This window comes from Antechinus flavipes, chromosome 5 (assembly GCF_016432865.1).
Source record: "Antechinus flavipes isolate AdamAnt ecotype Samford, QLD, Australia chromosome 5, AdamAnt_v2, whole genome shotgun sequence".
In the NCBI taxonomy this organism is placed as follows: Eukaryota; Metazoa; Chordata; class Mammalia; order Dasyuromorphia; family Dasyuridae; genus Antechinus; species Antechinus flavipes.
In genome coordinates this window covers 248021610-248038597 of record NC_067402.1, presented here as the reverse complement: position 1 = coordinate 248038597, position 16988 = coordinate 248021610, and the positions used below count along the sequence as shown (strand labels likewise).

At 34.6% G+C, this 16988-nt stretch overlaps 1 protein-coding gene across 2 annotated transcripts in view; it reads right to left on the bottom strand.

Annotated features, from left to right (window-relative positions):
* Positions 1-14537, bottom strand: part of ACSS3 (acyl-CoA synthetase short chain family member 3) — a 302555-nt gene extending 288018 nt beyond the window's left edge. For both annotated transcript variants that reach the window (XM_051962868.1, XM_051962869.1), the window contains exon 1: positions 13042-14537. In XM_051962868.1, the coding sequence (XP_051818828.1) occupies positions 13042-13370 (329 nt within the window). In that variant the 5' untranslated portion in view covers positions 13371-14537. The remainder of the gene's footprint in view (positions 1-13041) is intronic.
* Positions 14538-16988: the final 2451 nt, after the last annotated feature.

The following is a 16988-nucleotide window of genomic DNA, read 5'->3' as shown; positions in this document are numbered from 1 at the left end:
ATTGTAATAGGGTATATATGAACTGGGGACAGGAACTCAGACAGAAGTCAGAATAGCAGACTGCAGAGGGAGACTGGGTCAGACTATGACAGACAGACTGTGAATGGGGAATCCAATGATTCCTGCTAGTTTTGAAGTCTTATAGTAGTCCCATCAACAATTTTTGTTGTTCATTGGCACATGTAGTCAGAGATGGAATTATAAAGACCTCAAAATCAAATGCAGAAAGGCAGAAATAGAAATTTCATTTTTTTTTTTTAGATATGATGCAATAAAAATTACATTCAACAAAAAGCCAGGGGAAAATAGAACAAAAAGTAATTGAAAACTAAATAATCTCATTCTAAAGAATGAATGGGTGAAACAGCAAATCATACACACAATTAATAATTTCATCCAAGAGAATGACAATAATGAGACAAAATACCAAAATTTGTGGGATGCAGCCAAAGTGGTAATAAGGGGAAATGTTATTATCTCTAGAGGTTAACTTGCATAAAATAGAGAAAAAGAAGATCAAGGACCTTGATCAAGATCAAGGCTTGCAATTTAAAAAGCTAGAAAAAGAGCAAATTAAAAACTCCCAAATACCAAACTTGAAATTCTAAAAATAAAAGGAGAGATTAATAGAATTGAAAGTAAAAAAAAAAAAAAAAAACAATTGAATTAATAAATAAAATTAAAAGTTCATTTCATGAAAAACCAACTAAATAGATAAACTTTTAGTAAATTTGATTAGAAAAAGGAAAGAAGAAAATCAAACTGTTAGTCTTAAAAATGAAAAGGAAGAACTTTCTACTAATGAAGAGGAAATTAGAGTAATAATTAGGAGTTACTTTGGCCAATTTTATGCCAATGAATTTGATAACCTAAATGAAATGGAGGAATATCTACAAAAATATAGATTGTCCAGATTAACAGAAAGAAGTAAATTGCTTAAATAGTCCCATTTTAGAAAAAAAATATATAGAGCAAGCTATTAATCAACTCCCTAAGAAAAAATCCCCAGGACCAGATGGATTTACATGTGAATTTTACCAAACATTTAAAGAACAATTAACTGCAATGCTATATAAATTTTTTGAAAAAATAGGTAATGAAGGACTCCTACCAAATTCCTTTTATGACACAGACATGTACTGATACCTCAACCAGGTAGGATGAAAACAGAGAAAGAAAATTATAGACCAATCTCCCTAATGAATATTGATGCAAAAATTTTAAATAAAATATTAGCAAAGAGATCACAGAAAATAATCCCCAGGTTAATATACCATGACCAAGTAGAATTTATACCAGGAAAGCAGGGCTAGTTCAATATGAGGAACACTATTAGCATAATTGACTATATCAATAACCAAATTAGCAAAAACCATATGATTATCTCAATAGATTAGAAAGAGCATTTGATAAAATCCAACACCCATTCCTATTAAAATCACTAGAGAGTATAGAAAGAAATAGACTTTTCATTAAAATAGAAACATCTATTTAAAGCCATCAGTAAGCATCATATGTAATAGGAATAAACTGAAACCATTCACAATTAAGATCAAGGGTGAAACAAGGTTGCCCATCATCACCATTACTATTCAATGTTTTATTAGAAATGCTAGCTTTGGCAATAAGGCATGGAAAAGAGATTAGAAGAATTAGAGTAGGTAATGAGGAAAACAAATTATCATTCTTTGTAGATGATATGTTGGTATACTTAGAGAACCCCAGAGAATCAACTAAAAAGCTATTAGAAATAATCCACAACTTTAGCAAAGTTGCAGAATACAAAATAAATCCACATAAATTATCACCAATTTTACACATCACTAACATAACCCAACAGCAAGAGACATAAAGAGAAATTCCATTTAAAATAACTGTTGATAGTATAAAATATTTGGGCATCTATCTGCCAAGTGAAATTATATGAGCAAAACTACAAAATACTTTCCACACAAATAAAGTCAGATGTAAATAATTGGAAAAATATCAAGTGCTCTTGGATAGGAAAGACAAATATAATAAAGATGACGATACTATATAAACTAATCTATTTATTTAGTACTATACCAATCAAACTCCCAAGAAACTATTTTACTGATCTAGAAAAAAAAATAACAACAAAATACATCTGGAAGAACAAAAGATCAAGAATTTCAAGGGAACTAATGAAAAAAAAAATTAAATGGAGGTGGATAATTTACCTCTCAGACCTATGGAGGAGGAAAGAATTTGTGACCAAAGAACTAGAGATCATTATTGATCACAAAATAGATACTTTTGATTATATTAAGTTAAAAAGTTTTTGTACAAACAAAACTAATGCAAATAAAATTTGAAGGGAAGCAATAAACTGGGAAAACATTTTGACATTCAAAGGTTTTGATAAAGACCTCATTTCCAAAATATATAGAGTATTTATTCAAATTTATAAGAAATCAAGCCATTCTTCAATTGATAAATGGTCAAAGGATATGAACAGACAGTTTTCAGATGATGAAATTGAAACTACTTCTAGTCATATGAAAAGGTGCACCAAATCACTATTGATCAGAGAAATGCAAATTAAGACAACTCTGAAATACCACTATACACCTCTCAGATTGGCTAAGATGACAGGAAAAGATAATGACTAATGTTGGAGGGGATGTGGGAAAACTGGGATACTGATACATTGTTGGTGGAACTGTGAACAAATCCAACCATTCTGAAAAGGAATTTTGAACTACACTCAAAAAGTTGTCAAATTGTGCATACCCTTTAATCCAGCAGTATTGCTGGATTCCAATAATTGGAATATTATTGTTCTGTAAGAAATGACAAACAGGATGATTTCAGAGAGGTCTGGAGAGACTTATATGAATTGATGCTAAGTGAAATGAGCAGAATTAGGAGATCATTATACATGGCAACAACAAGACTATATGATAATCAATTCTGATGGACGTGGTTCTCTTCAACAATGAGATGATTCAAACCACTTCCAATTATTCAGTAATGAATAGAGCCATCTACACCCAGAGAGAGGACTATGGGAACTAAGTGTGGACCACAACATAGCATTTTCATTCTTTGTTATTATTTGCTTGCATTTTTATTTTCCTTCTCAAGTTTTTTTTTTTTCTGTCTAGATCTGATTTTTCTTGTGCAAGAAGACAGCTGTATAAATATGTATACATATATTGGATTTAACATATATTTTAACATATTTAACATGTATTGGACTACCTGCCATCTAGGGGAGGGGGTAGATTGAAGGAGGGGAAAATTTGGAACAGAAGGAAATATGTTTAGAAGAACTGCACATGTTTAGTCTATATTGAATTACTTGTTATCTAAAAGGAAGGGGGAAATGGGGAAGAAAGGAGAAAAAACTGGAACACAACGTTTTGCAAAGGTGAATGTTGAAAACTATTTTTACGTGGATTTTGAAAAATAAAAGGCTCTAATAAAAATAAAACTAAAATAGTTAAAAGGGGAAAAAAGAAATAAAAAAGATGAAAAGACTTATATGAACTGATGCAAAGTGAAATGAGATGAACCAGGAAAACACTGTATACAAAAACAACAATATTATATGATAATTGTGAATAATTTAGCTAATCTCAATAACACAATGATCTAAAACAATTATGAAGCATTTATGAAGAAAAGTGATGTCCATCTCCAGAGAAAGAACTGGTAGAGGTCTGGATGCAGATTGAAGATATGTTTTATTTTTTTATTTGTTTGTTTTTGTCCTTGTTTTTTTCACAGCATGACTTATATGGAAGTATGGGTTTTTTAAATTTTTGTTTATTTTTTCATTATTTGTATTTTTCTTTTACTTCCAAATTATATAACAACAAATATCAGTTCAAGAAAATGTTTGTGTGCGTGTGTGTGTGTGTGTGTATACATATATATCTATATATATATGTACATATATAGATATGTATGTATATAGAGATATAGGTATAATAATAGAAGAAATTATATTTATGAGTATCCGTCTTTACTTGTAAATTGTTCTTTTGTTCTCTGCTGCATATCTTTTTTATTTTATTCTTTCCCCCTCTTTCATCTCCCCACTACCCCCAAAGCAGGACTATAGTTAAGAAAGGATATATTTATATCTACATATGTAGATATATACATATACATACATGCATACATTTTTCCTATCCCTGTGGTCCCTTTACTATAATTCTGCTCCTAACTTGCCTATTACCTAACCTCTCCCCACTCATGGATCCCTCCCTTTTTTTCTTCCCTCATCCTCTGCTTCCCTATCTGCCCATCCCTACCCCATTATTTCTTAATAGATTTGGGAGGATACCATATATATATGGTATATATATATATAATGTTTCTTATTTAACCCAACCTTGAAGTGAGTAGGTTTTCAGAATGATGAGCCCTCCTCTTCCCTCTAATGAATTTTGATCTATTCTTCCTCTACACCTCATTTTGTATATCAAAATTACTACTTTTACCTTAACTCTTTTCCAATCTTTCTTTTGCACTGTTTTATTGTTGACGTTAATCTTAAACATATGTTATAAATTTCCCATGTTTAAAAAAAACAATTTATCCATGTTGAGTTCCTCAAAAATGATCTTTGATTTTGGCTCTTATATGTTAAATTTTATATTAAGTTTGAGTTTGGCTAATAGAAAATCCTAAAAATCTGCAATTTTATTGAATGCACAATTTTTTCTGTTCAGTATTATAGATAATTTTGCTGGATATATTTCTGGCCTCAGGCCTACTTTTTTTGATTGTTGATAGATATAATTACAGGACCTGCAGTCTTTCATTGTGGCTGCTGACAAGTCCTGCACAATTCTAATAATAGCTTCAGCATATTTGAATTGTTTTTTCCTGGTTACTTGCTAAATTTTCTTTTTGATGTGGGGGTTTAGAAATTTGGCAATAATGTTTCTATGTATTTTCCACAAAGGAACTTGTTGAGTAGTGATCAGTGGATTTTTTCTATTTCTACTTTCTCTTTATATTCTATCACTCCAATTTTCTTGGATTATTTCTTATATTATTGTGTCAAGGTCCTTTTTTTGGTCACAACTTTCAGACAGTTTCTCTTCTTAATCTGTTCTACAAATCTGTTGTTTTTCTTATAAGATGTTTCTCATTCTGTTCTATTTTTTCATTCTTTATAATTGGTTTTGTTATTTCTTAGTCTCTCATAACTTCACTGGCTTTCCCTTGCCCGATTCTAATTTTCAAAATGTTATTTTCATCTTTGAGACTCTGTTATCTCCTTTTCTCTGTTATCTGCCTCTGCATTCACTGGGTACTGGTTCCTTCTCATCCCTGGACAGTATCCTGCAGCATACCTGTGCCTAGTGTTCCTAATCAGTGGAGATTTCTTCAGTCTTCCTGTACACAGACTCCAACTCCACAAACAGTTCAAGAGGTGAAAGTTTCTGTGCTTCCTGCTGAGGAAGGCACACCCAGCTCACTCCAGGGCTCCCTACTTGACATTTCACCAAGTTAGCCTAGCCCAGAGGTATTTGCAGGTCACTCGGGTTAATCCCAGCCCTGGGTTTTTTCTTCAGATCCTCTAGCTTCTACTCTAAGTCTTCTTGATTTTTCTTGAGTCTATGTTCAACCAGAGGTAGAAATTTATTCTATTTATGGGGAAAATTAAGAGAGCTTGAAATTTATCAACCTACTCTGCCATATTCCCAAAATCCTCCAGGAAGTGTGTTTTGCATGACTAAACATATATAACCTATATATATTCCTTGTCTTTTCCATGGAATAACGTGGACAGGAAAGGGAGGAATTTGAACCCAAAAATTTGGCAGGAAATGTTTAAAATTGTTTTTTGTAATTTTTGCAAAATTATTTTTGTTATTGAGAAAATAAATATATTTTTCTAAATAAAGAGGTCATTAGCAACCTTTATAAAATCAATTTCAAGGGAGAAGGAATGATAAAAGGCTAGTTGGAAAGGGTTGAAAAGAGAAAAGTAATTTTAAAAAAAGAAGCATAGAGCATATTCCCTACTCCACTTTCACTGAACTTCATCTTCTCCATATAACATCCACTGTATAGTCTGTTTTGATTGTAAATTTCCTTATGTGAGAGTTCTAAAGAGATTTATGTATCTATTTTCTATAAGTTACTTTACTAAGCAGGTGCATTAGACAGAGGGGTAACCATATTTGCTTAAAGGAATCAAAAGAGAGCCTCTAATGAGCTAGTCTTGCTTATTCCCAAAAACCTTTGTTGGTGTTCCCTATTAACTTGTTGAAATGCCCACCTCTCCCAAGTTTTCCTTCTAATAAAATTTTTCTGCACTCCTCTGAATTTTGTGAGAAGTCACCCAGTTGACATTACTTTGCCCCAACCATGTCCATTTCACTCCCAACTAGTCTTCCTTTCCTTCTTGATACCACTTTTTCCCTTCATCAGCTGGTAATTCCTCCCCTCTAAGGGCTGTATTCCTCCATTAAAAAATAAGTTCCATGAAGGCAGGGACTCTTCTGGATGATTTTATTTATATATCTTTAATATTCAGCACAGTGCCTGGGAGATCATCACTATTTTATCAGTCCTGTTTTGTTTTGTTTTTCAGGGAAAGAAAGAAAAAGAGGTTTGGAAGCTAAAAAGATCAAGTAAAGCTTTTTTTTTTTTAATTAAACATGTTTATAGGGAAACTGCATAGACCCAAGCACAGGAAATCATCAACAAGAAAAAGACCAAATTATGAGGAAAAGGAGAACACATAAGATGCACAAGTTCAGACCCCACTCTTGGGGAGGAGTTAGGACACTTCTTCTGCAGCAAAAGTGAAGGAAGACAAATTGGACATTGCTTCTGCATAATTATTAGGAATCCAAATGGGGATATCAGGTCTCAATGTTGTTGTTGGGGAAGCTAGATGATATAAGGAAGAAGATACCCAGATTTGAGTCAGGAAGACCTGAGTTCAAATTTGACTTTAGACTCATATTAAGTTTCTGTGTGACCTTGGGAAGTCTGTTAATCCTCTTTGCATTAGTTTCCTCATCTGGAAAAGGAGTAAGAGAAGAAAACAGGCAACTACTCCAGTATCTTTGCTAAGAAAAATTCAACTTGGGTCACAAAGAGTTGGACACAACTAGAATGACTGAACAACAACAACAAAAAAACCCAAACCTTCTATTTTACTAAGCTAGGACCTAGGAGTTAGGATACATCTTCTGAGTAAAAATGAAAGGCAAACAGACTGAGCAGTGTACAATATCTGAGTAGTTATTAGGAATTCATATGTTGGAGATTTGGTATCAAAACTAAGAAAAATAGGAGGCTTGTTTACTTGAGATTAAAAGTAGGGTGAGGTATCAGAGATAAGAGAAACAAGAAAAGTTTTGGAGCAGTCACTATTGGGAATAGAGGGATACAGTCATTATAGTGAAAAGAACAGAAAATCAATAGAAGTAGAGTCAGGGTGTTATTTGGAAGTAGGTTGGTGCCATAGAAAGACTGTTGCCATGAATTTGTAGTGGGGATAAAAAAACAGTATATCTTCATGACTTTCTCAAGCAACACCCCGATGTCTCACCTTATCATCTAGGGATGCATATTTAATGGTGGTAGTTTGGAATTTTAAAATAGTAGCTAGGGAAGAACATTAAAATGGTTGACCATGTACTCAAGACTTGAACTGGAAACAAATCAATATTGAAGGCAGATTCACGAGGAGAATTTAGTTAAGTCAAAGGACAAGAAGTCAGTGTTAGATGGAGGAAAATAGAAGAAGAAATATAATGAAAGAAGGCTGTGGTAAAAATAAAATTTCAAAGTTATAAATCTTAAGAATGATATCATTTTGTGATCAAAGTGAGGCAGGAAAAGACTAGGGGCAGCTAGGTGGCAGTGGATAAAGACTCATCTTCCTGATTTCAAATCTAGCTTCAGACACCAGCTGTGTTGACTCTGTACAAGTCACTTAACCATGTTTGCTTTAGTTTCCTCATCTGTCAAATGAGCTGGTGAAGAAAATGGCAAACCTTTGCTCTATCTTTCCCAAGAAAACCCCAAATGGGGTCAGAAAAAGTTGGATATAACTCAAAAAATGGAACAATAGAAAAGATTGTGGGGCTGAGGAGATTGAGGAATTGCTTAATCAGATTGCTATAGAGGCCATCAACATGAATAATGCTGTTCTGAAGATAATGGATAGAATGAAAAGAACACAAGTTATTGAGAGGTTTGGTGAAAATGATCTGATATTAAATGGTTGCCATTATCTGTATTTTGTATCCATTTCTCAGAAATTAAGGATTATTAAGAAAACACTTAATACTTCTCAGTCCTCATCATGCCATGATGCCTGCACTACAGCATCTATTCCAATGGGTCCTTTTTTAGGATATGTTGAAGTATCATTACTATGATTCATTTTCTATTGTTTCCCTTATTCTTTCTTGACCCCTTCTGGTTATGTACAAAAGGATATGATTTTGCTCCTTAGAATTGTGTAACTGCAAGTGTCATCCTTTCTCATTCTGAAGAAGGTAAGTGAATTAATACTCCTTGTCACAGAATATATATGCATATATATGTATATATATGTAGCTATATGAATACATACATGTATTCATATGTGTAAGCCTCTTGGCTTACTTCAATTCCCAAAGAAAATCCTACTTTTTAGAGAAAATCTTTTCCAAACCCTCTTAAGTTTTATCTTTCCTTTGTCTACCTTTTTATTCATACTGCCTATAGATTGTGTGTGAATATAGGTGAGGATATATATGTGTGTCAAACTCACTGATTATGGGGACAGCTAAACTTTTGTGCCAAAGTTCACACTATGTGTAAGACTAAGTTGTCATTCTCAAAAATATATATTGCTGAATCAAAGAAGAGATTTGACTTTACTAACATTTTATTGCTTAATTTTTATTGATGTGATGTAGCCAGTACTAAGCTGAAGAACTGGCATAAAGTGTTGCTTTCAGAATATATAGTATGTCCCAAAAGATTGTGTGTGAGTGTGGGTGAGGATATATATATATATATATATATATATATATATATATATATATATATATGTCAAACTCACTGATTATGGGGACAGCTAAACTTTTGTGCCAAAGTTCACACACTATCTATATGTGTATATATATATATATATATAGGGACAGCTAAACTTTTGTGCCAAAGTTCACACACTATCTATATGTGTGTGTGTGTGTATATATATATATATATATATATATATATATATATCCTGTTTGCATGTTGGTGCCCCCATATGATTTGGAATTCCTGTGTTTTGCTTTTCCATGTATCCCCACTGCTTGATATAGGCCTTATATATAGTGGGTACTTAATAAATGCTTATTGGCTGACTGACCAATACATACTTATCTAGTACTTTCTAAACTAGAAGCATATTTTCCCTTCTTTATGCAATCTGAATTATATTTTTACATGAAAAAGCCAAAAGAGGGGTAAAAGGAAGGCAAAGGGAAACATAAATACTTCTAAAAGACTCCCAAAACCTCCCTTGGGAATGGAATTTCATAAAACCTTTCTCACCAGTAGGAGGTCACAACAGTAATGTATTTTTGTAAAACATCTTACAACTTTCAGCATAATATATGAAAAAAAACATGGTATGTTATAGCTAAAAAAGACCTTAGAGAAAAGTTAAGTGATGCATAAATAATCTTTACTATGTGCTTAGCACTAAGGATACAAAAAAAAAATCAAATAATCTTTACTCTCAAGGAGTTTCTATTCTATTAGCAGAGAGGTATTTGATAGAATTATCTCATTTCACAAATAAAGACAAAGTTCCAGAGAGAGAAAATACATTGCGTAAGATTTTTACATAATAATGTAATTATGTCTTATTCTAGCCCAAATATAATCCTTACCCCTTACCTCCCCACCCCTATTTCACAGACAAGGTAACCAAGGTCCAAAGACATCATGTTCAGTCCTATATTGACATAATACCATTTAAGTTAATCTTCACCTTATCGAATAGATGACAAACTCTAGGATAATAGTGTTGGATTCATTATAATGCTGCACACACAGTCTACACCGCAGTCAATATTTGGCAAAGAGGTTCTTTTTTTTTTCTTTTAAGTCTTTTAAATGTTGAGTGGGCTTTTATCAACAATCTGCATTTACTTAGGGAATTTTATCTTAAAGAACCACTAGTGCAAATTAAAATTTTAGGTCAAATCTGTAGGATGGGAAGAGGGGATTCTCAAAATTAATCTAGCTCAGAGATATCAATTTGACTTCAAAACTCTTCCAAGTACAGCCACAACCAGATTAAAATGTAACTGGAAAATATTTAACAAAATAAATAAATAAAATACAATATGACATAACGTTACTTTGTAGTTTAAGTCACTATCCAGCCTACAGGTAGCTTTCTGTAGGGTTTGTTGTTCAGTTGTTTATTTTTGCTTGTTGTTGTTGTTGTTTTCTTTTCAGTTGTGCCAGCTTCTTTTGTGATTCCTTTGGGGTTTTCTTGGCAAAGATACTGGAGTGGTTTGCCATTTCCTTTTCCAGTTCATTTTCAAATGAGAAGCTGAGGGAGACAGGGTGAAGTGACTTATGCCGGGGCACACAGCTAGTCTAGTATGTGTCTGAGGTCAGATTTGAACTCAGGAAGTTAGCTCTTTCTAACTCCAGAACACACTGTGAACTTTGGCACAAAAGTTTAGCTGTCCCCATAATCAGTGAGTTTGACATTAGTGGCATATTTTACAGGGAAGACCTAAAATATGCTTACAAGATCTAGAAAGAGCAACAAATAATTAATGGTTGTATGGTTAGACAAGTGAACTGGTTAGGATATTTAGTTCAAGAAGTGAGTGAACCAAACACACCAGAGATTGAAAGACTGATTTCAGTTTCAGGGACAAGTAATTTCTGATTGGGAAAAGCCATGTATTACTGTTCTGTGATCAAAAGGATTACCTAGAAGTGCTGAGTATCCTATGCTATACTGAAGTTAGCATAGTAATGACCTAATGGATTTTTCCATGAAACTCTCTAGAGTCATTTTAGCCCATGGGGCCTTTGATTGGGTATCAACAATATATCAAAAGGTATCTCCATTTTGTGAGGTATTGTGGGATTTTCCTCAAGGTTGCTGCCAAGTTTTGGTTTTTTGGTGGTTTTATTTTCCCAAAGAGTTACTAGACATTCAAGATTCAGCTTTAATATTTTCTTCCATAACAGACAACCCCAATCAGCTTAAACTGGTCAATCTCCAATCTGGTTTCTTATTCATAGATGCACTGTCCTAAATCTTCCAACTGTCCCTACTCACCCTAAACATTCTTTAAAAAAAAAAAAAAATAGACTAAAGTCCCCTGTCATCTGGGAGGATAGGAAGTCACCAGTCATCATACATATACATTCATGATATAGACAACCAATTGGTAAAATCAAAATTAAGTTTGGGCAAAATCTTTGAATATAAACAAACTCAATAAATATCTCCCAAACCCTATCTCGAATTAAACCAAGTTTCTTGGTACAAATAGAGGTTGTCCCCAAAGCCTTAGTGCAGTTTGTAACTACTAGAGGTTAGTGAGTATTTGAAGAGGATTAAGAATCAAGTCTATAGGAATCTAAATGCAGGGCTCTGTTGACTTTACCACCTAGTTGAAAACAGCACTAATTCTTTTGGGACATACTATATATTCTGAAAGCAACACTTTATGCCAGTTCTTCAGCTTAGTGCTGGCTACATCACATCAATAAAAATTAAGCAATAAAATGTTAGTAAAGTCAAATCTCTTCTTTGATTCAGCAACATATATATTTTGAGAATGACAACTTAGTCTTACACATAGTGTTTCGAGGCTAGGTCTTGGGGCCAGGAAGACCTAAGGTCAAGTTTTAACTGAGCCCTAAATTACAGGCAAAGACTAATCAGTATTGCTGAAAAGGATTTCCACTCTGGCTAAATCATAGGCCTGGGTTCCTTTATAAAAGTGTGTGTGTGTGTGTGTGTGTGTGTGTGTGTGTGTGTGTGTGTGTGTGTAATACATGCATGTATACAAGAAAAGCTGATTAACAAAATCCTGAGCAATAATGAAGACTTAAATGATGTATCATCAAATGACTTCTACAGAAATGACATGTATTTGTAATAATAATAATAATAGTCTCAGAAAGATCATTTTTACTTAAAAGACAATATATTGTCATTCATGAGCATGGGAAAATGTCAGCAGCTTGATTTTAAGAAAGAAAAGGAAGTCAATTATTAGGTTACTGCTTGACCTCCCAAAATAAAAACTCTCAGCTATATCTCCTCAGGAGATCCAAGTTCCTGTGCTCGTTCTGCAAGCAGCATTAGACCTCAGTTTCCTTATTTGTAAAAAAAAAAAAAAAAAAAAGTTCAGACTGGGTGATCCCTTATAAAGCTCTGAGCCTAAATTTTGTGAGCCTAAAGCAGGAGCTCTTAATGATTTTTTGTGTCTTGGATACTTTTGGCCGTCAGAATCCCATGTGTTTCTTCTTAGACTTTTTAAATGCATAAAATAAAAGACAGGTTATAAAGAAGTAGTTATGAGTGAATGAACTCTTTCATTCACTGATACGAGAAAAAATAAGTTCATTGTTTCCAGTTTAAGACCCTGTTATGGTGATTAGGGGTGACTGAAAGGTGAAAATGAGTTAAAGGGAGTTGGGAATATATGGGGTTAAGGAAAACTCAAGTTTAAGGCATGTCCCCATCTCTCTACCTATTTTACCTCAAAAAGAGTACAATAGTGTGTGCTCTAGCACTAGCCAGCGCCTTTTTTATTACACAATTCCATAGGCTCCTAGATTGAGATCTGGGAAGTGCTTCAGAAGCTTAACTCTCTGATTTTACAGATGGGGAAACTGAGGTCCAGAGACTGACCCCCTGATCGAACCCATGGTAAGCATCAGAGGCAGGATTGGAACCCAGATCTTCCGACTCCAGGGATAGAGTATTACTCTGAGTTTGAGGTGACCCAGTTGTAACAGGTGACACTGCACCCGCGGCGGGCTCAGGGACCGTTCCGTCTGGGAGTCACTCACCAACTTGTGGCTGGTGGGTGGCTGTTCTCCAGCGTTTTGGTCCAGGGCTTGTACCAGCTGATCTGCTCCGCGGCTTTCCCCCAGAACCTCTCGGGGTCAGACACCGAGGCCGCAAAGTGCGTCTTATACTCACTGACACCGCCGCTGGTGCCGCTGCCGGACGACAGGGAGCGGCGGCCGGCCCCTACGCCGCGACTGCCTTGTGGCGCGGGGGCCAGGTAAGTGCGGCGCGTGGGTGCTGCTCCCCGAGCCGCAGCCGAGCCCTGCAGGGGAGCCCCGAGACCCCCAGCGCCCGTGACCTTCCGACACTGCAGCCAAGAGGGCTTCATCCCTGCCCCGCGTCCCAAAGTCAAAGTCCGGAGGCTGGGGAAGTGGGGAGAGGATGAGATAGTTAATTGTTAGATCAGTTGCCCTAGTTCCGTCAGGCCTTCACTGATGTCGGAGTAGCGAAACCTCTTGTCCGAGCTTTCACTTTGTAGGACCTGAGAGACTGACAAATTCCTAAAGTTGGGTGGTTTTGTTTTGTTTGGAGATTGGAGGGAGGACCGGGAGCGTGGCAGACTGGATCCTGAAGTTGGTGAGAAAAGCTGAGCTGGATCCAAGGAGGAAGAAACAGGTTTTTTTTTTGTTTGTTTGTTTGTTTTTTATTTTTAACTTTAAAAAATTTGTAACTTTCCAAATCCATTTTATTGTTCCTTGATAATATTGACACCTTTTGTTTTCGTAGCATCTCTCCTGCATTCAGCCTCTGGGTTCCTCCACAATGGAAGTGAATCTTACTCTGTAACAAAACAGTTAAGTGAAAATAAACGGATACTGTGACCCATGTATTGCAACATTCTGCCAGCTGGAAATACTTGAGATGAATCTGTTAAAATATGAGTTCCAATGGAAAGCCTCAAAAGAAATTTGAAACTATTCTCTTCCGTGCAGATTCCCCAGATTTTGAAAATAAAACAAACAATATAAAACTTCCCCAGCTGTACAGGGCAGAAGTCAGTGGCCAGGATTATGTCCATAAATTGAATTTTCAACAATGAAAAGAAAAATTAAACTACGGGAAGGGTGGGCTACTACGTAAGTTTATCTTGTCTCTTCTATTTATAATTAATCCCTAACTTTATCTAAACAATCCCAACCAAACTTTCTCTCAAGAAAATCCAGGTCCGTAGTACCTATTTCTCCAGGTTTTCGCAAAGACAATTTGTTAAAAAATAATGAGAAGAGCTTTGGAGAAAATGGGCGGAGCTTTAAGGAAGGTAATACTATCTGTGCGAGGGCCTTACCTATTGACTGCTCTCCCGGCAACAGAAGGTTGGCTTGGGCTTTTTTGTACCTCTACCATAAAGCAGAAAACTTTCCTTTGAAATCATTTAAAACTTCTGACTTAGTCTCGGTGTGGGTAATCTCTTAGTTCCCTTCAGTCTATAAATTCCAATATCCTCTCAGGATCCTTACTTTTCCTATCCCACTTCTCCAAATTTAAGATTATAGGAAGCAATAAAAGTTATTTATTTAAATTGACTTAAATGAATTTCTTGCTGTTGTTGAGGGAAGAGCAAGAGTGTATCCTTTATGGTTCTGATTTTTCTTTATTAAATTTATTATTGATGAATGAAGTATTTCCTAATTATGTACTCATAACCAATGAGCAGAGAGAAGGGGATTCAGACAAAGGAAAAAAAGCTATTCATACAAGTACTGTATGCACCAGATTTTTAAAATGTACCTGTAATTTCATCTGTACAAAGAACTCCCATTTAAGAATTCCCTCCCACCAATACACATCCCCTTCTACTCTGCAAATGACTTTCTCATTAGAGAAATCTGGGAGCACCATGTGATTTCCCCAGGGTCATAGAATCAGTATGTGTCAATGATAGGACTTGAACTCAGATTTTTCTCATTTTGAGGTCTGTTCTACATTCATTATGCCTTTCCATCTGTTAGATACACATGAGATAGTGGAGATTGGCAGTTTATGGGGTCTTTTTTAGGAAGTAGCACTTGGAAAGGACTTTGATACAAGAGAGGAAATCTAAGAACAAGGATAAGGAGAGAGTGCACTCATGGAGATTGGGTGAGCAGGGAATAGAAAAGGACTGTGCAAAGCAATGGAGGGGGAGATAGATTGTACTATGAAACAGTTTGGCCAGTTTGTCTAGATCATAGAGTATTGGAATAAAGGATGTGGGAGAGGAAATAATAATAGAATGCACTTTAAGATTTGCAAACTATTATACATATATAAATATTGTTATTATTAGATTCTCAAATTAATACTGTGAAATAAGGGTTATTATTATTCCATTTTATAAGAATCAAGATGGAGGCTGTCACACACAGTTATTCTGAAATAGGATTTTTATTCACTTCTTCTTAACTCCAAATCCAAAAATAAATCCAATACTTCTGAACTTGTTAGAGGCAGATTTGTGAAGAGCCTTAGAGACAATGTCAATAGAGCTATGTACTTTGTCCTATGACTGATAGATCTTAAAAACTACTATAATCCTCTTCTGAAACATTCAATGAAACTGATTCTTGGTTGAATAATTGCCTTCTCACTTGACAGATTTTATCCTTAAGATTATTATACCGTCCTATAGAAAGGAGATCATTTGGTTTATCACCACTCTCCCTGTTCTCAGTTCACTTAAAATACAAGATTTAATCAAAGATAATCTGGATGTAGCATAAATATCCATTGATCCTCTATCAGAAACTTGAAGAGCATTTTGATTGAGTTAAAAAGAATAACCCGAGTGACAAAAAAAAAAAAAAAAAAAAAAAAAAAAGCCACCTGCTTTGGGAGTTTCATATAGCTAAGTCACAAAGATAGACAGTTCAAGATTTTTGGAGACAGTTCAAGTCAGGGAAGAACCAAGTTCTTTACTTCACTACAATGGCACATGTACAATTTAAGAGATCCTGAGAAGATTAGCTCATTGCCTTTGACAACAAGAAAGGATTTGAAGAATAGGACTCAGAGATTAGAAACCTTTGGGAGCCCAGTTGAACAAGCTTTCGGCTGAACTTAGTGAGGACTTCACAAGAGAGAAGTACTTTACACCCACCAACTCAACCCTATCCATCCAAGAGAAAAAGAGGGGTTGTTTTCCCTTAATTTTTTGCTTTTTCTAACTCTCTAAAACTCATCAATTGCTTATTATTGAGCTTAGATGTTTAAAACTCACAAAGGCATGACCCATTTTGTAAATTGATCCAGTGAGATGTTCATCCTTGGTAAAGGAATCATCATTATTAATATTTTATTATTACATTAATATCTTCTCATCTATTATCATCTAATATTCCAGAATGGATATTGTATATTATCCTTATGCTATATCAATTTATTTGGAGTGAGAGAGGTTCAAAATCAAATCTTCACTTAAAACTTGATGGTGCCTTATAGATAATCTGTCCCAACCCATTTATTTGCAAATGAAAAACCTGAGACTCTTAATTTATAAAGTGGCAGGGGATTAAAAACTTAATTTCTTTCATTTCAAATCCATATCCCATTGTGAATTCTAGACATTTTTGTTATTAATGAATGTTTTCTTTTTATATAGTTTTTCTTTCTTGAGTTAAACAAAAATAATAAACTATGATTAAATAATCATTAAATAGGTATTTATTATCATTATATATTATATGCCAGACACCGTGCTAGCCCTAGAAATACAAAAAAATAAAAAATAAAACAATCTTTTCTCTCAAGGAGCTTGAAGGAAAGTCAAGTGAGAAATTCTAGGAATAGGAGTGAGAAGGAATGCATTCCAAGCATGAAGAACATAAAGGCACTTGGAATCAGAATCTTTGGCCTGTCTTAATTTGATCTGCTTTTAGAGAGGTATATAAGCCTGGGGGATAAAGTAGTTATTGCTAAAGCTGAGGAAATTGTGGGTAAATATGTTTCCATGAAAAAGAACAATTTCTCT